Here is a 23,379-nt window from a genome sequence, read left to right as displayed (position 1 = left end):
TTCTTCTTCACTTTGTGTTTAGTATGAGCTGATACTAGGAAGCTTCTAAAGGTTAATATACATAACAAATGAGGCACAGGAAGCAGCCTTGACATCTCTCACAGTAGGTGAGCCACAAACAACCACTTCCAAATGCATGATGAAGTACTTGTCAGCCCTGGCAAGGAACAGGGAGGCTGACATTTCAACCACACAGGGCAGCCAGGGAGCTGGTTAGATCGGGTGCAATGCATTCACCAACTGTCAGGGAATGAAAAAAAAAAAAAAAAAAAAAAAAAAACACATGATTTTAATAGCCCAGTTTTAAAAATTCTATTGTTCCTCCCTCTGTCAGGAAGGCTCTCCCACTGGGCTGCCACCCATAGCCCGCAGCCATGAGTTCGGATGCCGAGATGGCCGTTTTCGGGGAGGCTGCTCCTTACCTCCGGAAGTCTGAAAAGGAGCGAATCGAGGCCCAGAACAAGCCTTTTGATGCCAAGTCATCCGTGTTTGTGGTGGACGCAAAGGAGTCTTTTGTGAAAGCAACAGTGCAGAGCAGGGAAGGGGGGAAAGTGACAGCCAAGACCGAAGGTGGAGCTGTGAGTAAAACATCTACAGCTGGCCATGGTAGGGCTCGTTTGATTGACACTTAGTTTCTAACCTGAAATCTCTTCTTTATGGACAGACTGTAACAGTAAAAGATGATCAAGTCTTTCCCATGAACCCTCCCAAGTATGACAAGATCGAGGACATGGCCATGATGACTCACCTGCACGAGCCCGCTGTGCTGTACAACCTCAAAGAGCGTTATGCAGCCTGGATGATCTACGTGAGTGTGCTCTCATGGCCTTTCACTCCAGACAGCAATTAAAAGATTTTTTTAAAATAGTAGATAATGAATGTCCCATCCAACAATTATGTCCCTCCCCCTTCTTATGCAGACTTATTCGGGCCTGTTCTGCGTCACTGTCAACCCCTACAAGTGGCTGCCAGTGTACAATGCAGAGGTGGTGGCAGCCTACCGAGGCAAAAAGAGACAGGAGGCCCCGCCCCACATCTTCTCCATCTCTGACAATGCCTACCAGTTCATGCTGACGGGTGAGTGGCTCAAATGGTTTTCATATGAGTTGTTTTATCACCTGTCATCCAACAGTGTTAGAATAACAAAGACCTTTAGAAAGAATCAATTTTTCATGATTGTTCCTGAAATTCTAATACTCATGAAAGGTGTTCTCAAGAAGGGTAGGCACTATCAGGCCAGGAGCTAAACCCAGTAGCTTCTGGCTTCCTCCAATACTTCTGCAGAGCTTGCGGCTTCTTCGTGCCACTTGGCGTCTTATAGTCTCCTTGCTCGGGAAAGTGTGCTTTACTTTGTGTGTCTGAATAATAAGAAAAAGATAGCTGAGGGACACATTGCTTGAATAGAAGTACAAATCTTGTCATCAAGTCCCTCACTGCTTCAGTTTCTTGTTCTGGATACTTTTGGAAGTGTTATCCTTTTTAAAAGTCATCAGAGTGCCATCTTGATGGTGGCTTTTTCTTAGAAAAGATGGTGTTTGGTATCCGTAGAAGTTTTATAACTAGAAATTTTCACCCTACAAAGTTTTCCCTTAGAGAATCACTTTGAGATGTCTAAATGATCATTCTTTAACAGATCAAGAAAGGTCAATCATAGAGTTGTAGTCTGGGTCCACAGGAAATGACACTTTTCTTTGTGAGGTTAATTGGCCCATTTAGAAATGTAATCTTAACCCTGGCTCAAGTGTTACCATTCTAACTTGTAAAACCAGAGTACATTATGCATTTCTAGTAGCAGCTACTTATCAGTGGGAAGTGTGCCCCTGAAATCTACAGATGTGGGTGGAGGTGTGTGTCTGACTATCTGTTATATGAAACCAATAAAATCCTCTTCCTGTGGTGATAGAGTTATGACAGCATTTTATGGTTTCCTTTCTTGACTTGAAAGACCAGAGAATAAATCCCATCTATAACTTTATAATAATACAGTAAAAAAAAAACTGCCATGAAAAATGTGACATTTAGAGACTCAAGACAAATTTATGTGCCTAATATATGTGCTGACTACACATTGCTTTTCTTCCAGATCGGGAGAATCAGTCTATTTTGATCACGTATGTATTTCTATATTCTGAAACTTTTTGGTATTTTACTGTCACTGAGAAAATGAGAAACCCAAAGAGAAAATTAGCTAATACTAAAAGAAATGACACAGTCATTGAGGGACTGGGGACTGTTCTAGATTCACTGTAGAAAGTAGATTGAGTCCAGTGCTGAAATTTATCTTGTTGGTCAGTATAGACTTGAGAGTGTCATGTGGCATTCCCAGAAAAGTAGGGAATGTAAAAATTTCCTCTTGAAGCTTGGCCAGAGCTCAATCCAGGGCAGGGAATAGCATACAGCCTAATGAAGATAAAGCTTTTGGGGGTTAGCCCCAGCCATGTTATCTGAGGCCTACCCTTGTAAGACCTAACTGGAGCCTTACCTTTTGCTAGTCTAAGGAGTTAAGGAATACACACATCACTTGGGGCTTTTTACTCATCCTTCCATTCACTACACAGCGGTTGAGTGGCTGCTTGGTAGTCTCTTCAAGAACAGGTCTCAGCACCTCAAAAAAAAAAAAAAAAAAGTGGAATGTTTTAAGCACCCAAACCACGTGAATGAATGAATGAATGATAAATAAATTTTCCTACTTGTCAGTGCAATCTAAGGGAAACAATATGAGCTATTTGTGGAGTGAACAGACTTAACCTAGAAAAGTATGACAGAGATATAAAGACAGATGCTGAGAGAGCAAATACTTTTGGCAGACACAGTTTCATCGGCCACAAAGCTCAATTTTTCATATTGGTCTTTATTGGACAGTGGAGAATCTGGTGCTGGGAAGACTGTGAACACGAAGCGTGTCATCCAGTACTTTGCAACAATTGCAGTCACTGGGGAGAAGAAAAAGGAGGAGGCTCCTTCTGGCAAAATGCAGGTGGGTCTGACTGTCGCAGTCAGAGTGCAGGCTCTGGTGGGGGCTCTCAGTTAGAAAGCCCTGAGCCTGAGATGTGAGGACCGATCGATCAATCTTTCCCTTACAGGGGACCCTGGAAGATCAAATCATCAGCGCCAACCCCCTGCTCGAGGCCTTTGGCAATGCCAAGACTGTGAGGAATGACAACTCCTCTCGCTTTGTGAGTCTCTTGACTTCTCTGGGTTCATATGAAACCACATTGGAAGAACTGCATTCACATCTCTGTTGTACATTAGGCTTTGGAGCTAACAGCATCTTTTTCCCTTCCAAGGGTAAATTCATTAGGATCCACTTCGGTACCACAGGGAAACTGGCTTCTGCTGATATTGAAACATGTGAGTAACTGGACCTTCTAACCAGAATCTAAGAATAACAAATGAGGGTTTGGAGGAACACTCTGCAGCTCCTGCTCAGCATGAAGCTCAGAAAACACCTCTGCTGCCAAACAGGCTTGCAGTGGGTGCCAGCCTTAAGCAAAGCCCACAGTGTGCTTTTACCCACCCAGGCATGAGCTAATGATTCTGTAGAAACTGCCAGGCATTCTTGGATTCCTTTGAAATATCCTGGCTCAGAACACTCTCAAAATACTCAAAGAACAAAGTAATACAGGGGTATTTGAGTTGCCTATGGGTTTAATGTATGTGACACTTCCATTTCTGAGTCTTGGTAACTATTTCCTTTAGTAGCTCTTCTATTAGAAAGCTAGGAGACTCTTGGAAGCAGCAGTTTCAGACTAGATTAATGTCAAGATTCTTCTCTATGACAAGTGAGCAATTTTACCTTCATTCTAGAGGTGGTAAGAGGGAACTCAGCATTTGTAGAGATGTAGCATGTGGCACCTCATGGTCACTGAGCCACGATCTCCAGAGGTCATAAGACCTGGCTGGTGACCTCAAGTTTGAAAACCACTCTAAGACACTTGATAATCCCCTTCCCCTAATATGATGTCCATTCTCCATTCCAGATCTTCTGGAGAAGTCTAGAGTCACTTTCCAGCTAAAAGCTGAAAGAAGCTACCACATTTTTTATCAGATCATGTCTAACAAGAAGCCAGACCTAATTGGTAAGAATCTTAAGTTCATAAATGGAAGTTACTGTTTTTATCAACGTTTTCTAATACTAATCATATACCTTGAATCCTATGTACCCAGAAATGCTCCTGATCACCACCAACCCATATGACTATGCCTTTGTCAGTCAGGGGGAGATCACAGTGCCCAGCATTGATGACCAAGAAGAGTTGATGGCCACAGATGTAAGTGACACATTATGTAAGAGCATGACAGCTGTAGCCTAGTTAGGGTAAACTATAAATTCTGCCAAGTAGTGTCTTCTGCCCTTATATTTATCCTTTCTTGGCTTCTCATAGAGTGCCATTGATATTCTGGGCTTCACTTCTGATGAAAGAGTTTCCATCTATAAGCTCACCGGAGCCGTGATGCATTATGGGAACATGAAGTTCAAGCAGAAGCAGCGAGAGGAACAAGCCGAGCCAGATGGCACTGAAGGTACCAAACCCAAACAGTCAAAACCAAACTAAACTCTCTACATGGGTTTACAGAGAAAATTGAGTCCAAGCTCATGTCTCCTTTGTAGCTGAGCTTCTAGTGGACACACACAAATTTATCCCCACATAGAATGTACAAAGCAATCTACCCAAAACTCCACCACTGTGTATTGTGGGGCCCAGAGAAGATAATGTTGGGACCTTGAATTATGTTTCTGCAGTGGCTGACAAGGCTGCCTATCTCCAGAATCTGAACTCTGCTGACCTGCTTAAAGCCCTGTGTTACCCCAGGGTCAAGGTCGGCAATGAGTATGTCACCAAAGGCCAGACTGTGCAGCAGGTAAATGCATGCCCTCTGTGAAGCACACACACTCAAGACCTCCTTGACATCACTGATGATGCCAACAAAAACTACTCTGTCTCTAAAGGTTTACAACTCTGTGGGCGCCCTGGCCAAAGCCGTCTATGAGAAGATGTTCCTGTGGATGGTCACCCGCATCAACCAGCAGCTGGACACCAAGCAGCCCAGGCAGTACTTCATTGGGGTCCTGGATATCGCTGGCTTTGAGATCTTTGATGTGAGTTGCAGAAACTTTCTAGTACCAGAAAAGTTCTTATTCCTGTAGTCACCCAGGGAACACCTATGAAAAACAACTGCATTATAAACTGATTCATGCAAGAGGCCTGGAAATATGGGAAAGGGTGTGAACTTGGGACTTAAACTCCAGCTCTGACATTTCCTGACTGTATGATAGTAGGAATGGCTTGTACCTGGCCTTTGCACAGTTTCAATGAGGACCTATTAATCTAACTCACCATGTTGTGGATTCTTTTTGCCAGTTGTAAGATTGCTCCACTTAAAGCCCTTAGTATAATCTCCAAATTCACAATCAGCAATCAGTAAATGATAGAGAAGATGATTAATTACCAATAGCATCACAATGGCACCAGGAAAGATGATGAAAAATGAACATAGACTTTGAGATTCCTGTCTGTTTAATTAGGTAGATGAAGTATGTATTGACACTAAGGTAACTTCTGCATTGACTAGGTACAGTGGATAGAAACAGCAACTGAATAAACTTCAATTTCTCTGCCTAAGAAATCTGGTCAATAAAGGTGGCTGACTACCTAACAGTTGTATTCCTAATTGGTCTCATTTTGAACTCATATTTGAGAACTTTTTTTCTATGAGCATATTGATACCTAGATGAAATTTGATTAAGGGAGTTTGCTACATGTGGGATAAAACCCACCATCCTATGAGAGCAGTTAGGTTGCCCAGCTGAGGAGAGCCCAGAAAGGCTTCTAGAATCAAATGCTAATTTGCTTCTCCACTAATTTAGTTCAACAGCCTGGAGCAGCTGTGCATCAACTTCACCAATGAGAAGCTGCAACAGTTTTTCAACCACCACATGTTCGTGCTGGAGCAGGAGGAGTACAAGAAGGAGGGCATCGAGTGGGAGTTCATCGACTTCGGGATGGACCTGGCCGCCTGCATTGAACTCATAGAGAAGGTTAGTGTGCCCTTTTCCAATCACAGTTGTATGGTGTGTAAATGGAAAAACAATAAAACCTTGGTATGTCACTTCCGTGAGCAGACAGATTTCATGTGGCATTTGTGTCTGTACTTATTCTTCTAGCCAATGGGCATCTTCTCCATCCTGGAAGAGGAGTGCATGTTCCCCAAGGCGACAGACACTTCCTTCAAGAACAAGCTGTATGAACAACATCTTGGAAAGTCCAACAACTTCCAGAAGCCCAAGCCTGCCAAAGGCAAGGCTGAAGCCCACTTCTCGCTGGTTCACTATGCGGGCACCGTGGACTACAACATCGCGGGCTGGCTGGACAAGAACAAGGACCCCCTGAATGAGACCGTGGTGGGGCTGTACCAGAAGTCTTCAATGAAAACGCTGGCTTACCTTTTCTCTGGGGCAGCAGCAGCTGCTGAAGCAGGTGAATGTCAATCAGAGATCTGTATTTAATATGGAAATTCTAAGCAGAGAAGCCTGGCTTCTTACTGACCTCTTGGGCTTTCCTTGCCCCCTCAGAGTCTGGTGGCGGTGGTGGCAAGAAAGGTGCTAAGAAGAAGGGGTCTTCTTTCCAGACCGTGTCAGCTCTCTTCAGGGTACAAACTTCATCTTCTCTCTAAGTGGGTCTAGGATGTTAGCGTTTGTGCTGCCGTAGGTAGGGAGTGGGGGAGTGGATATTGTTTCAAATGCTCTGGAACTGGATGTGGGGTGGGGTGGGTCAGCTGACAGTGGTATATCTGAATTTTAGGCAGGGTCAGAATATCTTTGAAGAAATACCTCAATAAGTAAGATAAGGGTCAGGAGTGATATATACATACATACATACATACATACATACATGCATAATGAGTTTTCTGAAACTTTTGGGAGCTTCCGAGTGACTTAGGTTCCTAAGTATATACTAGCAGAGGACTCAGATGAATAGATCTGAAAAGTGGAAGACCGGGGAACAGTGGCAGCAATTGAAGAGTGAGTCAGAAGAAGGAAATATAAGAAACCAGATACGATATTACAAAAAGAAGTCTTCAAGGAAATTTTACTTTTTTCTTGGCAACCTCAACATTTTGAAAAATGGATGTTACTGTTATCCCGAAAGACTCTGAAAGGCAGTAAACTTTTGATACTCAGTAATGTGACTGTTAGTTTTTGTCAATTCCAAGAAGGAGACATTAAATGGACACTTTCTAGGAAGCTAGTGGGATGACACAGCTGTGTGGTGGGGTAAGAAAAGAGCTTGTGAGAGTAAAGTAAGAGATGGTAGGTTTGGAGGCAACACTGGATTAGGAGCAAAACCAGAGCAAGTATTTCAGGACACGTTCCATGTATGAATGTAGCATCTTTGTATGTTTATAGTTCCATGTTACATACATAACAAATGCCAGGAGATCCATCAGCAGTGAACAGCTACCTCAATATCTAACAGGAAAACATGCTCCAGGTGTACGAAACATAAACCAGGAAGATATGTCAAAGAATTTAGAGATTCCAGACATGGCTCTGGGAAATTCAAACCTTGATACTATTCAGTAGAATTGAAGCAAAGTGGTGACCCATGGCCATTATGTCTGTAAAGATGAGTGTCTAAAACAACACATATCAAACAAGATATTTTATGATTCTATAGGAGAATCTGAATAAGCTAATGACCAATCTGAGGAGCACCCACCCCCACTTTGTGCGGTGCATCATTCCCAATGAAACTAAGACTCCTGGTAAGACATTTCTACTATCTATCCAGACGAGTCCCCATGTGTTTGCTTTAGAGCCTATATCACCAAATACATTTATGTTTTTCCAGGTGCCATGGAGCATGAACTGGTCCTGCACCAGCTGAGGTGTAACGGTGTGCTGGAAGGCATCCGCATCTGCCGGAAGGGGTTTCCCAGCAGGATCCTCTATGCAGACTTCAAGCAGAGGTTGGATATTTTCCCTTTTAGCAAATAGGGAAGTAGAAAATTCAGGTGACTTGGGGACACACAGCATCATCCTTTGACTATACAAAGAATAAGTAAAGGATAATATAGTTTCTTTCTATCCTGTTAGACTATTCAACAGCAATGGCATTTCTAAGGCAGAGAAATTTGTTTGGTGACAACAGCTATGTAATTCATTTGATTGGTTTAAACAGATACAAGGTGTTAAACGCAAGTGCCATCCCTGAGGGACAATTCATCGATAGCAAGAAGGCTTCTGAGAAGCTCCTTGGCTCCATCGACATTGACCACACTCAGTATAAGTTTGGTCACACCAAGGTAATCCTCTTGAAATCCAGCCTCATGTCTTCCTGCCCCTTTGAATTTTGTGTGGAGTTTCTGATCTGCAACATTGCCCCCACACAGGTCTTCTTCAAAGCTGGTCTTCTGGGGCTCCTAGAGGAGATGAGAGATGACAAGTTGGCCCAGTTGATTACCCGAACACAGGCCATGTGCAGAGGGTACTTGGCAAGAGTGGAGTACCAGAAGATGGTGGAGAGAAGGTATGAATAAGAACAACAAATTAAGTTCATTGTTCTAGTCCCTTTCGTCCTGATTCCCATTAGATTGCAGCTTTGTCTAATTCTGGTCCTATCACAGAGAATCCATCTTCTGCATCCAGTACAACGTCCGTGCCTTCATGAATGTCAAGCACTGGCCTTGGATGAAGCTGTACTTCAAGATCAAGCCCCTCTTGAAGAGTGCAGAGACAGAGAAGGAGATGGCCAACATGAAGGAAGAATTTGAAAAAGCTAAAGAAAATCTTGCAAAAGCTGAGGCCAAAAGGAAAGAACTGGAAGAAAAGATGGTAGCTCTGATGCAAGAGAAAAATGATCTGCAGCTCCAAGTTCAGTCTGTGAGTCTCAAAGACCACCCTGATGCTAAAGTCTCTGCTCAGCGATGACCAAAAAAATGTCCAGAATTCCACAAAACAAAGTGATTAGCCACAGAGCTTTTAAACTGACAACACCTTTCAGTGTTCTATAATGTTCCACACATAACATGACTGTAAATCAGTGTAGTTGGATTCTCAGTTGCCCAGAGGAGAAAAAAAAAAAAAACATTTTTCCTTTCTTTTAATTGATTTTTCTGGAAAACCGAGGGTGGGAAATAAGGGGATATTTGCTTTCCCACAATTTTACCTATTGACATATGCCAAAAGAACAATATTATTAGTGAATAGGAAGAAGACCTTGTAATAGTAATGTATCAACCTTAAACTAATATTCCTAAAATTTAACCTAAAGTCTTCTAAAAAAAACCTTTCATCACAATATTCTATTTAGACTACCTGAAAGAATTGAACATAGCAAGTCTTTCTATAGACGGTGTCCATTTTTATGTACATTATAAAATATTGGGTTGATTGTGTCATCTGATGACCCAATAAATATCCCAAGACTTGGAGAATAATATGTGAACAGGGGCTACCATCTAATCTATTGTTTTCCCCAAACTCCTGTCAAAATCAAGCATGGAAACATGAAAAGTTTACTTTTTGGTTTTCTGAATTCATAAAGGGAAATAATCGGTCCCACTGGCTATGTATTCTGAATATACAACAGAATGAATAGCAAACATCAAGGTTGGTCTGTATTTTTACTGTAGTTTGTATAGACTGAAGTTTTCCAAAGTGAGAAGACATCACACCACCAAGTATAAAGAGATTATTGAAGAGGGTGCCTAAGCTTGATCCAACTATTATATATGATTGCATGTATTTATAGTAACAGCATTCCTTCTACTACTCACTTAGTAACCATTTCATGAGTTCCAGAGCCTAGAGATACATCCATTCTGTCACAGAGTTTATATTTCAAATCCCATTTCCTTTTATTGAGAAACAAGGTTAATACTTCTCCAGTACCAACTGTCTCTGTGACCCATTCTCCTTGGTTCTTCCATTTTAAAAAACACAAGCTACATTCTCACTGGAGGACACTCTTCCTTTTAAGTCAATTTTTGATGTTCACTGTCTTCTGATCAAGATCTGGATTCTCAATTCTTTATTTTAATGTCTTCTTTTATATGCTAAGCCTCAATTAAAATAAACATTACACAAAGAAAGTCAATTTGAAATTATGTGCTGAGGCATTAAACATATGTTATAGAAAAACAGTGGTATCACAGTTTTACCAGGGCCAGGAACCATGAATTACATTTCTTTGTTAATATTCAAGTTCATAGTCAGTGCTCTGTCAGTTTTGTTCAGTGGTAGAAAGGTAATTAAAAGAACCTGATGCTTTCTAACATAATTTGCTTGCTTGCTTTCAAAATATTAATAAAATTTAAAAGGTCAAGGGAACTAAACCCTACCTAAAAAATGTCTATCATTTCTCCATAGGAAGCAGACAGCTTGGCTGATGCAGAGGAAAGATGTGACCAGTTGATCAAAACCAAAATCCAGCTGGAGGCCAAAATCAAAGAGGTGACAGAGAGAGCTGAGGATGAAGAGGAAATCAACGCTGAGCTGACGGCCAAGAAGAGGAAGCTGGAGGACGAGTGCTCAGAGCTGAAGAAAGACATCGACGACCTTGAGCTGACACTGGCCAAGGTTGAGAAGGAGAAGCATGCCACAGAGAACAAGGTATGAGATACATACACGGAAAGTTTATGAATCTTTTAAATTATGAAGTAAAATATAAGAGCAAACTTATTGAAACATTACATGTAATGCAAAGCATGTTTGCTTCCTAAGGTGAAAAACCTCACGGAGGAGATGGCAGGCCTGGACGAAACCATCGCCAAGCTGACCAAGGAGAAGAAGGCCCTCCAAGAGGCCCACCAGCAGACCCTGGATGACCTGCAGGCAGAGGAGGACAAAGTCAACACCCTGACCAAGGCCAAAATCAAGCTTGAGCAGCAAGTGGATGACGTAAGTCTAACACCATAGAAATGTTTTTTAAAATGTTTATACTTAAGCAAGTGTAAGCTTGTCTTTTCATGACACACCGAGCATTAACAAAGCTCCTCTCCCACACAAGAACTTTAGAACAAAAGTGCTGGTATGAAGTCCAAGATGCACACATAAGATAATCAATAAAAAATGTGCATGTGAATAACCGATGATATGAGTGTAAAGAATTAAAGGTAATGAGAGTTTGTTCACCAAGACATCAATGAACAGAACAGTCTTTAGCTGAATGAGACACACTGGTAGCTTCAGGAACACAAGGGAGAAGGCACATATCTAGGCAGAAAGTACAGCAACATGGCAACAGGCTCAGAGGGACAAGGGAACATGGGATAAGGATATGGACGATAAGCTGACTGTACATATTGATCTGATTTCTAACAGAGAGCCTATTGGAAATGTGTAAGTACAGGACATATTAGCCAAGGTCATGTTGTGGGAATCATTACTGTGCTGCCCATTGTGTGTGGGAAATACTGCTCATAATGTAGTCAGTGGGAGATATAGGAATCATGTTGTCTCACTAACAGTCATGGTACACTTTAGCACATTACACATTTTAAACACAGACTCTTTAGTCTAAGCAAATAATACAAAGATAGTGTTGATGAGGAAATTCTGCCTAACTCACAAAACTGCCAGAGACCATCTGATACACTATGAATTAGTGTCACCAATTTTCACCTGGGGCAAACATCCCACTATTCTAGGCACTACCTTCATCAATTGTTAACTTTTAGCTTGAAGGCTCTTTGGAACAAGAAAAGAAAATTCGGATGGATCTTGAAAGGGCAAAGAGGAAGCTAGAGGGAGACCTGAAATTGGCCCAAGAATCCACAATGGATGTAGAAAATGACAAACAGCAGCTTGATGAAAAGCTTAAAAAGTAAGCAAAGAAGATAAATGTCTGTGGGGTAGGGAAGGGGGGGGGGTGACTGTTAATGGCTCTGTGACTGACACAAGGGATTTCCCTGTAGGAAAGAGTTTGAAATGAGCAATCTGCAGAGCAAGATTGAAGATGAGCAGGCCCTTGGCATGCAGCTGCAGAAGAAAATCAAGGAGTTGCAAGTAAGTAAAATGGCTTCCATCAGTCTAACTAATCATGAAAAAAATGACTGACCTAAGAAGCTGAGTCTGTACTTTCTGCCACCCCCAGGCCCGCATTGAGGAGCTGGAGGAGGAAATCGAGGCAGAGCGGGCCTCCAGGGCCAAAGCAGAGAAGCAGCGCTCTGACCTCTCCCGGGAACTGGAGGAGATCAGCGAGAGACTGGAAGAAGCTGGTGGGGCCACATCTGCCCAGATCGAGATGAACAAGAAGAGAGAGGCTGAGTTCCAGAAGATGCGCAGGGACCTGGAGGAGGCCACCCTGCAGCATGAAGCCACAGCAGCCACCCTGAGGAAGAAGCATGCAGACAGTGTGGCTGAGCTTGGGGAACAGATTGACAACCTGCAGAGGGTCAAGCAGAAGCTGGAGAAGGAGAAGAGCGAGATGAAGATGGAGATCGATGACCTCGCCAGTAACATGGAAGTTATTTCCAAATCCAAGGTACAAACATGCTATAAACATCCAAGAGACTTCTGTAGGACAGATGTAAACCTTGAAAAGTTGTTAGGAACTGAGAGAAGGAGGGAAATCACAAGTCAGGGCAAGGGAAATGGGGAGTAAACCTGGTGTGCTCACCCTAAGTGAGAATAGCCATACCCAAATACTAAAGTGAAATCTGAGGTTTTTCAGAAAACAAAAGAATAATATCCAGCTATACAGTTTGAGGTTTTAAAATGCTTTATGTCAATCATGAGACTTTTCATTTTTCCTTTAGGCGCAAACAAAATTTGCATCTCACAAACATGCAGTGAGCTCAATCAGGCATCATTATCCTACACCACAGCAAAGAAAATCAAGAGAAAGCACTGGTTTCCCAGAACAACACAGTAGCAGCATGCCCAGACCATGTGTCTTGTTATGCTTCCTACTACACCCAAGGCTCATATTACTCTTTAAAACAGTTTATTCTCAAACCAACAGTGATGTCTGGATCACTCAAACTTTTCTTTGGTGCAAGGACTTGCTCAAATGTCTTCTCCAACTCTTTGAATGCAGGGAAACCTTGAAAAGATGTGTCGCACACTTGAAGACCAAGTGAGTGAGCTGAAGACCAAGGAGGAAGAACAACAGCGGCTGATCAATGAGTTGACAGCCCAGAGAGGTCGTCTGCAGACAGAATCGGGTAAGCTGTTTCTCTGGAACCACAGACTCGATTTTCAATTTATTGAAAACTGTACTAAATTACTTGAGATCATATGTTACTTTCCATGGAGTTAGCACATTTTTTATCAATGGCATAAGGTTGCTGTTTTAAAGAAGATAGGTAATTTAGTAGATAGGTAATAGGCAGATTGGTTGATACAGTCACTTTTGCTTCTGGACATCATATAGCAGATTTGGCTGTAATTAAAAAGTTATCAAGTATGGGTTGGATATTTAGGCACATACCCATAGTAGTAGCTCCCGGGTAATTGAAGAAGAAGGATTCTAAGTTTAAAGTCAACCTGACATACACTGTGAGTTAGACCAGCCTAGGCTACATATCAAGACCTGATCTCAAAATAAAATAGAGTTAATCAAATACAAAGTGAATTCCCATAGTAATTCTCCACTTTTCAAAAGTTCTGTCATAAGCTTTCATTAATTTTTCATAATGTTATCCTCAATTTGAAGATGACACATCACAGGTATGATGGAGTACTTTGTCCAAAGTATGAATTGCTGGTGATGAACACAGTTCTGTAAGGAAATAGTTAGGAGCAAAAGAGAAGTAAGTTATCCTTGACCAGACAGACAGGGAAGTCTCTGTGTGAATACCAGTAGCTTACTGACTTGACCAACTTCCTACTGAAGTTTTATCTCCCTCCATAAGAGCTGACACGTTGTTTCATGGATCACATGGACTATTAAGTAACATTCAGCCGACAGTGTCAGGGAACCACTCTTGTAACACCATTCTAATGTTGCTCCTCTTGTGAGACTCAGAGGCTGTACTATTGTTATTAAGGTGGGCAGGACATTCCGTGTACAAGAAAAGCTACTCTCAGGTTCAGAAGTTCCATGCAATTTCCCCTCTTCAGCACACAATTTTATTCTTACCTACCAGCAGTATGATCTTACAGAGTCAATGCTTCTTAATAAATTTCAAAACAGGTAAGACTTGTAAGTAATCAGTTTCACATGAGATACTGAAAGGTTTTCCTCACCTTGTGTCTTCTGAATATGTTTCTTAAAGAATGGAAGACAAACTTGAACACCATTCAGTTTGGGAACTGTTTATTTTCCAAAACCAACTTGTTCTGGGGACAGAAAGACTTTTACTTGTTTCCCAATATGAACATGCTTCCCAGAGTTTCTTCTGAGTGTCGGTTCTGCTTACAGGGTCACCTATTTGGAGATTCCCATTGCTCATCTCTCCCTACACACACACACACACACACACACACACACACACACACACACACACACACACTTGTTTCAGGTGACTTTCTAACAGAGATTCTCCTTAGCCTGAAAACATCTGGGTGCCACGTCCGTTTGCTATACTATACCTTTTTCATCTGCGATCAGATCATCTTACACATCTCCCCAAACCTTCTTAGTTGACCCGTAAACAGAGAGTTTGGTTCAAAGTTCCTCATATTCTCATTTGACACAGACTTGCTCATCAACAGTGAAATGGATGTTAGAGGTTTCATAAAAACCTAAGCCTCTTACCTCATTTTAGACTCAGTGCCCTTTCTCTGCTCCAGCTTTTATTTAGAGTTTTCATGTCTAAAGTCCGGCTGAGTTTTCTGGACCTTGGTCTTTCCAGGTGAATATTCACGCCAGCTAGATGAAAAGGACTCACTAGTGTCCCAGCTCTCCAGGGGCAAACAGGCATTCACACAACAGATTGAGGAGTTGAAGAGGCAGCTTGAAGAGGAGATCAAGGTGAAGCCAGATGGATTCTCGTTGTCATGGTTACTATTGTTTTTGTAGTTGTTTGTTTTTATGTGTGGCTTTACAGTGTGTGTCTGCCTCTGTGTGTGTTTCCTTTTTGCTGGTGGCTTCTAAGAGCTTAGAAAATAAGTACCCATTTGAACACAAACTCTTAAATCACTGAACTCTTACTTCTCAGGCCAAGAGTGCCCTGGCTCATGCTCTTCAGTCCTCCCGCCATGACTGTGACCTGCTTCGGGAACAGTATGAGGAGGAGCAGGAAGCTAAGGCCGAGCTGCAGAGGGCCATGTCCAAGGCCAACAGCGAGGTGGCCCAGTGGAGGACAAAATATGAGACAGACGCCATCCAGCGCACAGAGGAGCTAGAGGAGGCCAAGTATGTGCCTGACTTGGTTAAAATGGCAATATATACCTATGACCATCAATCCAAATGGGGAACACAAATACCTAGGTAGTCCATGGAAAGAATGGTAAGAGGAGAAAAGGCACAAGACAAGAGGAAGCTGAACAGTAATTTTTCAAGGGGGGAACCTCTGACCTCTTTCTGTCTACATAGGTGCAGATAGAATTATTATAGTAGCTTATTCAGGAAATTATATACTCTGGTGTGCTTCTCTTCTCTCAACCACTGATGGAATAATTGGCCTAGGGGTATGGATGCAAAGAGAAAAATAATCTGGGTTGATAGTAGCTCTTACTTTTTACATGCAAAAAGATGATGTAGGTGGAAATAGAAATATGTGGTTAAGACCAAATGTGGGGTACAGAGATGCCGCAGTAAGGGAGAAAGCACACCTTTTTATAAAGGAGTAAACAATCAATGAAATTCAAAAGTTCAAGGCTGAATTTCTGTGAGATAGAGCCTAGGTAGGAAAGGACCTTACTCAGTTTAAGTCACAGTCAGGCATCCATTGTCTGAATAATGAGCAACCTAAATACTGACGAAAGTAATGTTTTGGTAGATGCTTTAAGGTGATTTTTATATAAACCCTCACACATTCATTTATAGTAACTTCGGGAAAGATTTTTAAATGATGGATTAACAAAAAGCTGGCAAAAAAGAAGAAATACAATTATGCAGATTAAAGCAAGGATGTTTCATTTGAATTCAACATAGTCAACAGCTGAGTACTTAATACATGTGCCAGCTTATGAGAACACAAAGATTAGCAAGGCACAGAATCTTCCCTCTGAGCATTAAAACTGAGTGGAGACACAGACATAACTGACAGTAATTCCAGGTAGATTCCAAATTCTACAAAGGAAGGAAGACATGTAAGGTCTTGGCTCAGGTTTCATAAAGTGTAACAATGATGAAATTTAGCTGCTCATAGCAGCCGGTGGTGGGAGAGCAACAGTGAGTTCCCGGAGAACCGGCTGGACAAAACAAGCTTCACTGATTGTAGCTGATTTGAAATAGTCAGTTTTACTGATAATCATTCCCATCTATTATCCATTTTCGCTTATCAGGAAGAAGCTGGCTCAGCGTCTACAGGATGCTGAGGAGCACGTGGAAGCTGTGAATGCCAAGTGTGCTTCCCTAGAGAAGACGAAGCAGAGGCTGCAGAATGAGGTGGAGGATCTCATGATTGATGTGGAGAGGACCAACGCGGCCTGCGCTGCCCTGGACAAGAAGCAGAGGAACTTCGACAAGGTCTGCTTCCAGATCTTTCTACGGTGTTTAATGAGATCAGATTTCCAAAGCACTTGATTACTGTCTTCATCTCACCTGCCCTACCTTTGGCAGGAATTGTGCGAGGTGATACCTCTGAGCTTTGTTAGCTCTTTCTTTTGTGATTATTTTTCAATCCAGGGTCACTCGGATCAAACTCAGAGTTTCTAGAGCACATGGCTTCTACCTTCTACCTCATCAAATTTTATCTGCTGCTTTTTCTTTCTCATCCCTTGCTATTCAGATTCTGGCAGAATGGAAACAGAAGTATGAGGAAACACATGCAGAGCTGGAAGCCTCTCAAAAGGAGTCCCGCTCTCTCAGCACAGAGCTGTTCAAGATTAAGAATGCTTATGAGGAATCTTTGGACCATCTTGAAACCCTGAAACGGGAAAATAAGAATTTGCAACGTGAGTGCATCTCACATTTTCTTTAACAAGAGATTTGAAAGAATACTTCCGGTCTCTGAGCATATTTCTGTATTTTTTTTTTTTTTCTTTAACAGAGGAGATTTCTGATCTCACTGAACAGATTGCAGAAGGAGGGAAACGTATCCATGAATTGGAAAAAATTAAGAAGCAAATTGAGCAGGAAAAATCTGAGCTCCAGGCTGCTTTAGAGGAAGCAGAGGTAGACACTCTATTGTACATTTAACAACAATTACAAGAGGAATTAGGCTCTACGGGGTGCAAGAAATGAAAAATTATTCTTTACCCTCTCCACTGAGATGAAGATAAAGAATGAACATGAATAAAAGCACCACAAGTACATATTAAGAACTGTGGTAGAAATAGAAAACAAACAAAGATGAATAAGAGGAGGGCCCTTAAGGGGAATCATCTGCTGGGAAAATAGAAGTCTATAAAAATAACAATTACACACATAAGATGTTTCCATAGCAATGAAGTAAGATGCATATAAGGGTTATGATGGTAGCACACAGACAGAAACTAGTGAGGAAGATTAGTTTAACTTTCCTAGGATACTGCACATTTTCATTCTCCTGCTCATGTCCCCCCTTGCTGTCCTTAAGGCATCTCTGGAGCATGAAGAGGGAAAGATCCTGCGCATCCAGCTGGAGCTGAACCAAGTCAAGTCTGAGATTGACAGGAAGATTGCTGAGAAGGATGAGGAGATCGACCAGCTGAAGAGAAACCACATCAGAGTCGTGGAATCCATGCAGAGCACACTGGACGCAGAGATCAGGAGCAGGAACGATGCCATCAGGATCAAGAAGAAGATGGAGGGAGACCTCAATGAGATGGAAATCCAGCTGAACCACTCCAACCGCATGGCTGCTGAGGCCCTGAGAAACTACAGGAACACACAAGGTATCCTCAAGGTAGGTGGCACCAAGAGATGGCCCCAGATGAGGGGGTGAATTGACCTGAGGACATGGTGTCTCATTGATTGTGTTTTGCACAGGACACCCAGCTGCACCTGGATGATGCTCTCCGGGGCCAGGAGGACCTGAAGGAACAGCTGGCCATGGTTGAGCGCAGAGCCAACCTGCTGCAGGCTGAGATTGAGGAGCTGCGGGCCACACTGGAGCAGACAGAGAGGAGCAGGAAGATTGCAGAGCAGGAGCTGCTGGATGCCAGTGAGCGCGTGCAGCTCCTCCACACCCAGGTGGGTATACAAGTATGAAGGGGAAATTCTTGCTCGTATCTTAGCACTATGTGGAGATTTGTCATGTTTAACTGGCAAGGGGTAACATTTTCATTCGTCTCACCCATGATATCCAGAGTTGACTGTCTTTAAAAATATGTTGTTAACTCACTTAATTTATAGAACATCTGAGGGATGCTAGTCAATAATTACTTTACACGTTTATTTGGACATCGGGTATTCTAACTTCATTCTTTAATATTTAATATTTCTATATTTTTTTGTACTTTAACCAGAACACCAGCCTCATCAACACCAAGAAGAAGCTGGAGACAGACATTTCCCAAATCCAGGGAGAGATGGAGGACATCGTCCAGGAAGCCCGCAATGCAGAGGAGAAGGCCAAGAAAGCCATCACTGATGTGAGCAGAGGACAAGATGGAGGTGACAAATCTGAATCCTGCTGGGCCTTGTCAGCCATTAACCAACTCTGTTTTATCACTCACCAGGCCGCAATGATGGCGGAGGAGCTGAAGAAGGAGCAGGATACCAGTGCCCACCTGGAGCGCATGAAGAAGAACCTGGAGCAGACGGTGAAGGACCTACAGCACCGTCTAGACGAGGCTGAGCAGCTGGCACTGAAGGGCGGCAAGAAGCAGATCCAGAAACTGGAGGCCAGGGTGAGTTTCCTGGTCAATGTGTAGTTTTCTCTTTCTTCTCCAGCATGTAACTTTCAATACCTAAGACTGCTAGACCTTGTATGGCATCCTGATGTGAAGGACAGATAACCCCTGTTGCCTGACAGTATAGGTTGGGGCACTTTGACTAAGACATCAGGAGGAACAAATAAACAGTGGGCCACTTGAAGAAGTAGAAACTCATCGACTGATTAGATGATAGGAAATATTTTTTAACATCTGCCTTTGGGGGTTGGAGAGACGGTTCAGTGGTCAGTTCAGTTTCCAACACCCACATGGTGACTACAACTGTCTATAAATCCAATCCCCGGACAGCTGATGCCAACCTCTGACCTCTGTAGTGTACCTACAGGCAAACACTCATATACAAAATAAAATAACAAATCTAAAAATACATATTTTTAAATCCACTTTTCTTGTGCAGGTCCGTGAACTTGAAGGAGAAGTTGAAAATGAACAGAAGCGGAATGTTGAAGCAATCAAGGGTCTGCGAAAACATGAGAGAAGAGTGAAGGAACTCACTTACCAAGTAAGGAAAGGGCGGGACCTCTCAGGCTTCCTACCCCTATCTTAGAGACATTAAAAACCCTACATGTACAGAAATTGAGATAGAACTTTCAAGAAATTCACACTTTAAAAATCTTTCAGACTGAGGAAGATCGCAAGAATGTTCTCAGGCTCCAGGACCTTGTGGACAAACTACAATCAAAGGTGAAAGCCTACAAGAGACAAGCTGAGGAAGCGGTGAGTTCCCCAACCCCTGACACAACTAGGTGGCCGCCAGGTCACAAACACCAGGAACCCAAAGCAGTTAAAGGATTGAAATGAAAAGATGAGGAAAACAAGAAAGGATCAAAGGGAAATGACCTAGTAAGTGTCTAAGAATGTGATGCAATTGGCCACTTCATGAGCCAGAGAGAAATGTCCTAGGGAGAATGAGGATTGGATTCTCAGTGGTTGAATGTGGACTTGGCATCTCTGAAGCCCTGAGTTCAGTTGTAAGCATCAAACTCAACCAATTGAAGCATAGTCCCCATAGTAGTGTAGAGGGGAGAAGCACTGTAAGGAGTCTTATTCAAGAAACAGAAAGGTTGAGGAAGAAAACAGTGTACCTGGGCTAGAGAGCCAGTGGGAAGGCAGGCCACAAGGTCTTCTGGGCCATGGTAAGAAGCATGCACCTTAAAATAAATACAATCAGGCCACAGAAGCAAGGGGGTGGCCTTCTTCATGCTTAAAAAAAAAAAAGATTGTCCTTGCTACAATGTAGAGGAAAGATTGCTGGATAACCCAAGTAAGTGCAGGAAGAAGTGTTGAGAAATTTTTCATGTGGGTCTGTTGCTTGCATTAGAGTAGGCATAAAACAGAGGATTGGTGAGATTCAGGACTCATCCTGGAGATGAGTAGGATTTGCCAGTAGGCTGCCCTTGCAAGTAAAAGGAACCAAAGCAGAAATAATCAGTCATCAAGTTGTGGTGTGAGTGGCTAGGTGGGTGGTATAAGCATTATTGAAATGGAACCTAAGGAGACCAGACGACCAGCACGAGGAGGAAATAGGAACTCTAGCTACAGTAAATGCAAGGCATTGTTGTATACACAGTGAAGAGTTCCAGTAGGTGACAGCAGCTCTGTTATCTTATTTACCCTTCTCTGACTCAGCTGGAGTCAAGCGTCTCTTGCTTCTCTATGGATACATGTACCCACACATTGTACATGAGGTCCTATGACCATTGGTGGCTTTTGTTCACCCCCTGACCTCATAGTTCTGAGAGGAAGAGAAAGGGGAGGAGTCAGCAAAAGAAGAAGAGAGAACAGATGTGCCCACATGTGCACCTCTCATCCACACCCTGGCAAACCACTCATCTTTGCTTCACTCCAGCTCCTACTTTCTTCTGGGAGAAGGAGATGCAAGGACTTTTTCTAGCTACCCTATTTAAAGTAATTCTAAGCACCCTAAATGTTCTAAATCTGAATGTCATATTTTGCGAGGCTTCTTTATGAGATGTTTAAAAAAGAACGATTACTGGAGACTAAATTAAAACTGGCCTTTCCAAATTCATCGCTGTATCTACAAGCATAATCAGAGGCTACTCAGACTATTTTAGAGAATAATAAGCATGCCTAATTTCTGACCTTTATTAAGTGGGAATAATATAAGACCCAAGTGGCAATAATTTATATTCAGTTTGGTGTCATAGAGATTGCTTGTTTGAGTCTGGTCCATCCTCAGGTGCCTTAACAATAGTGACAATAAAGCCTGGGGGACTGGAATAGTTACAGTAGCTTCAGCTTTTCCAGAAGTTCAGCACGGTGTTACCTGTGTTTATCAATGAGTTCAAGAAACATAAGGGGGAGTTAATAGAAGAATAAAAAATTTACACACTTCTCTAGACTGTTTTGAAAATTTACTGAGTGAGTTGGTTTTAGCAAAAAGATACCCAAGAACACACCGACACAAGAGTCTAGAAATGTGAACTTTTTTTTCCTTATAAATACATTTCCATTCACAGGAGGAACAATCCAATGTTAACCTTGCCAAGTTCCGCAAGATCCAGCATGAACTGGAGGAGGCTGAGGAGCGGGCTGACATTGCTGAGTCCCAGGTCAACAAGCTGCGGGTAAAGAGCCGGGAAGTTCACACGAAAATCATAAGTGAAGAGTAATTCATCCAAATGCAGGAAAGTGACCAAAGAGATGAGCAAAATGTGAAGATCTTTGTCACTCTGTTTTATATTTATGACTTTTGGAGATAAAAAATTTATCTGCCAAGAACTTGTGAGTCTCTTTGTTCCCTGTCTGCCTATTAGTTGAACTTTTTGTACATGAAGGAGAGAAAAAGAGAGAGGAACATTTTGCTTACGTTTAAGTCTAAGTGCTTAGTCACTGAGGTTAAACATGATAGAGGGCAGCCAGGCCAAGCCCTGTAAGTTAAACACATGCCTGTGGGAAGCGTATGAAGCCTAGAGGTGTGCCATGAAATGCATGAGGAGCCCTGCTTGGCCCATCAGCTGGCTTCTGTTAATGAGATTATTGATCTCCTTCATGAAAGATGAAGTAAAAATAAATTAAAATGGTAATTACTTACATACAAGCAGAGCAAGACTAAAAAATTGTCTTTAATTACTGTCAAAAATATTTAAAAGGCAAACCTTTCACTATAACAACATGGGTCAGAAAAGGTTAGGATTCCTTGAAATAACAGGCTTTCCACTTCTCAGTCATCTTTATGTAGCCTTTGTGATCTACAGATGTTTAGACACTTGTTTATTGCACCTGTTCCCAGGATGACACTTAAGAATGGCAAGGAGGAATTAAGAACGAGTGTTTCTCGTTTTCTTCCATGCTTTGGAAACATCTGTATCATTCGGGTGATAACACTAAGTCAATTAGCATATATATATGTTGTATTTTTACATTAGTTACATATGTGCTGCATGACACTTCTCTGCTGTCACTAACACACACACACACACACACACACACACACTCCTCTAATAGAAAATATTTTGATTTTTATTAGTTTCACCAGCACTGGCACTATGCAGAGCATCTTAATGCTAACATGGTTGAAAAGCTGTACAAATTGAAATATGAAACCTTCAAGTATAAATATTTTAATTGCCATAAATTAATTTAAAAACACACTTTAAATGCATGTTGGACAGTCTAATCTCTCTAGAACCTCAACACCACAAAATAGATATAATATACTGTACAGATGTGGAAAATCTAGTTAGTATATAACATTAATAGCTCATTATGTGAAATGCACATAGTGACTTAGAAATCCTAGTTTTTGAGGCCCAAACTACCTCTGAAATTTATGTATGACCACGAATAAGAATCACAGTAGATAATTGAAATTTTGGTTGAAAACGTCAAATGCCAAAATATTTCAGATAAGAGAAATGCTTTCTATAGTGCTATGACAGTAGCTGTTGTCATTATTGGAACCACCATAATTCTACCTGTGCTAAGATAAGTGCAGGTCTTCTATTTAGGTCAATTTCAGCAGATAGTGAATAAATAAAATAGTAAATGTCTTTATCAGAAGTTTAACTAAGGTCTTTTGAGAACAAAATATAGCCAGTTAAAAAGGAACAACACACAATGAAGCATTTTTAAACTTGTTACCCAGTAGGTTAAATTGTGCAACACCTCTAGACCTTGAAAATAATTTACAAAGTAGATTTGACAGTCCTTACTATCCAATTCTCTGCCAAAGGTTAATACTTCATGTCATACTCACATTGCCATTCCACCTAGCTCTTTACTTACTTGAGGCAGGGGATGGATAGATAAGTGGACAGATGTTAGCAAAGAGGCAGGATGGGAGCAAAGGACCCTGCTGTGCTGGAAAATATTAGCTGAACCTTCACTTAATTCTGACAGTGCCTGAAAACACAAGATTTCTATATACCATTGACACTATCCCACCCATTAGCTTAAGTTGAAATCTGCACGTGCTCTCTCCC

The 23,379-nt window shown here is 41.9% G+C and overlaps 1 protein-coding gene across 1 annotated transcript; it reads left to right on the top strand.

Moving 5' to 3' along the window:
* The first annotated feature begins 324 nt into the window (after positions 1-324).
* Positions 325-21,676, top strand: LOC127219123 (myosin-1). The gene is made up of 38 exons (XM_051180370.1): positions 325-578; positions 665-808; positions 921-1,077; positions 2,084-2,111; positions 2,863-2,977; positions 3,084-3,176; positions 3,288-3,351; positions 3,981-4,079; positions 4,168-4,271; positions 4,386-4,524; positions 4,745-4,863; positions 4,952-5,101; positions 5,870-6,040; positions 6,167-6,479; positions 6,575-6,651; positions 7,680-7,767; positions 7,854-7,971; positions 8,184-8,307; positions 8,395-8,531; positions 8,629-8,884; positions 10,373-10,615; positions 10,727-10,903; positions 11,683-11,828; positions 11,920-12,010; positions 12,099-12,488; positions 13,044-13,170; positions 14,803-14,921; positions 15,109-15,305; positions 16,400-16,583; positions 16,846-17,011; positions 17,107-17,231; positions 17,635-17,943; positions 18,027-18,230; positions 18,506-18,631; positions 18,719-18,889; positions 19,332-19,436; positions 19,556-19,651; positions 21,415-21,676. The coding sequence occupies exons 1-38, from the start codon at positions 375-377 to the stop codon at positions 21,565-21,567; spliced, it is 5,829 nt and encodes a 1,942-aa protein (XP_051036327.1). The 5' UTR covers positions 325-374; the 3' UTR covers positions 21,568-21,676.
* Positions 21,677-23,379: the final 1,703 nt, after the last annotated feature.

This window comes from Phodopus roborovskii, unplaced genomic scaffold, assembly GCF_943737965.1.
Source record: "Phodopus roborovskii unplaced genomic scaffold, PHOROB, whole genome shotgun sequence".
In the NCBI taxonomy this organism is placed as follows: Eukaryota; Metazoa; Chordata; class Mammalia; order Rodentia; family Cricetidae; genus Phodopus; species Phodopus roborovskii.
Note: the sequence above shows the minus strand (reverse complement) of the source record. Positions and strands in the feature narration are given on the sequence as shown.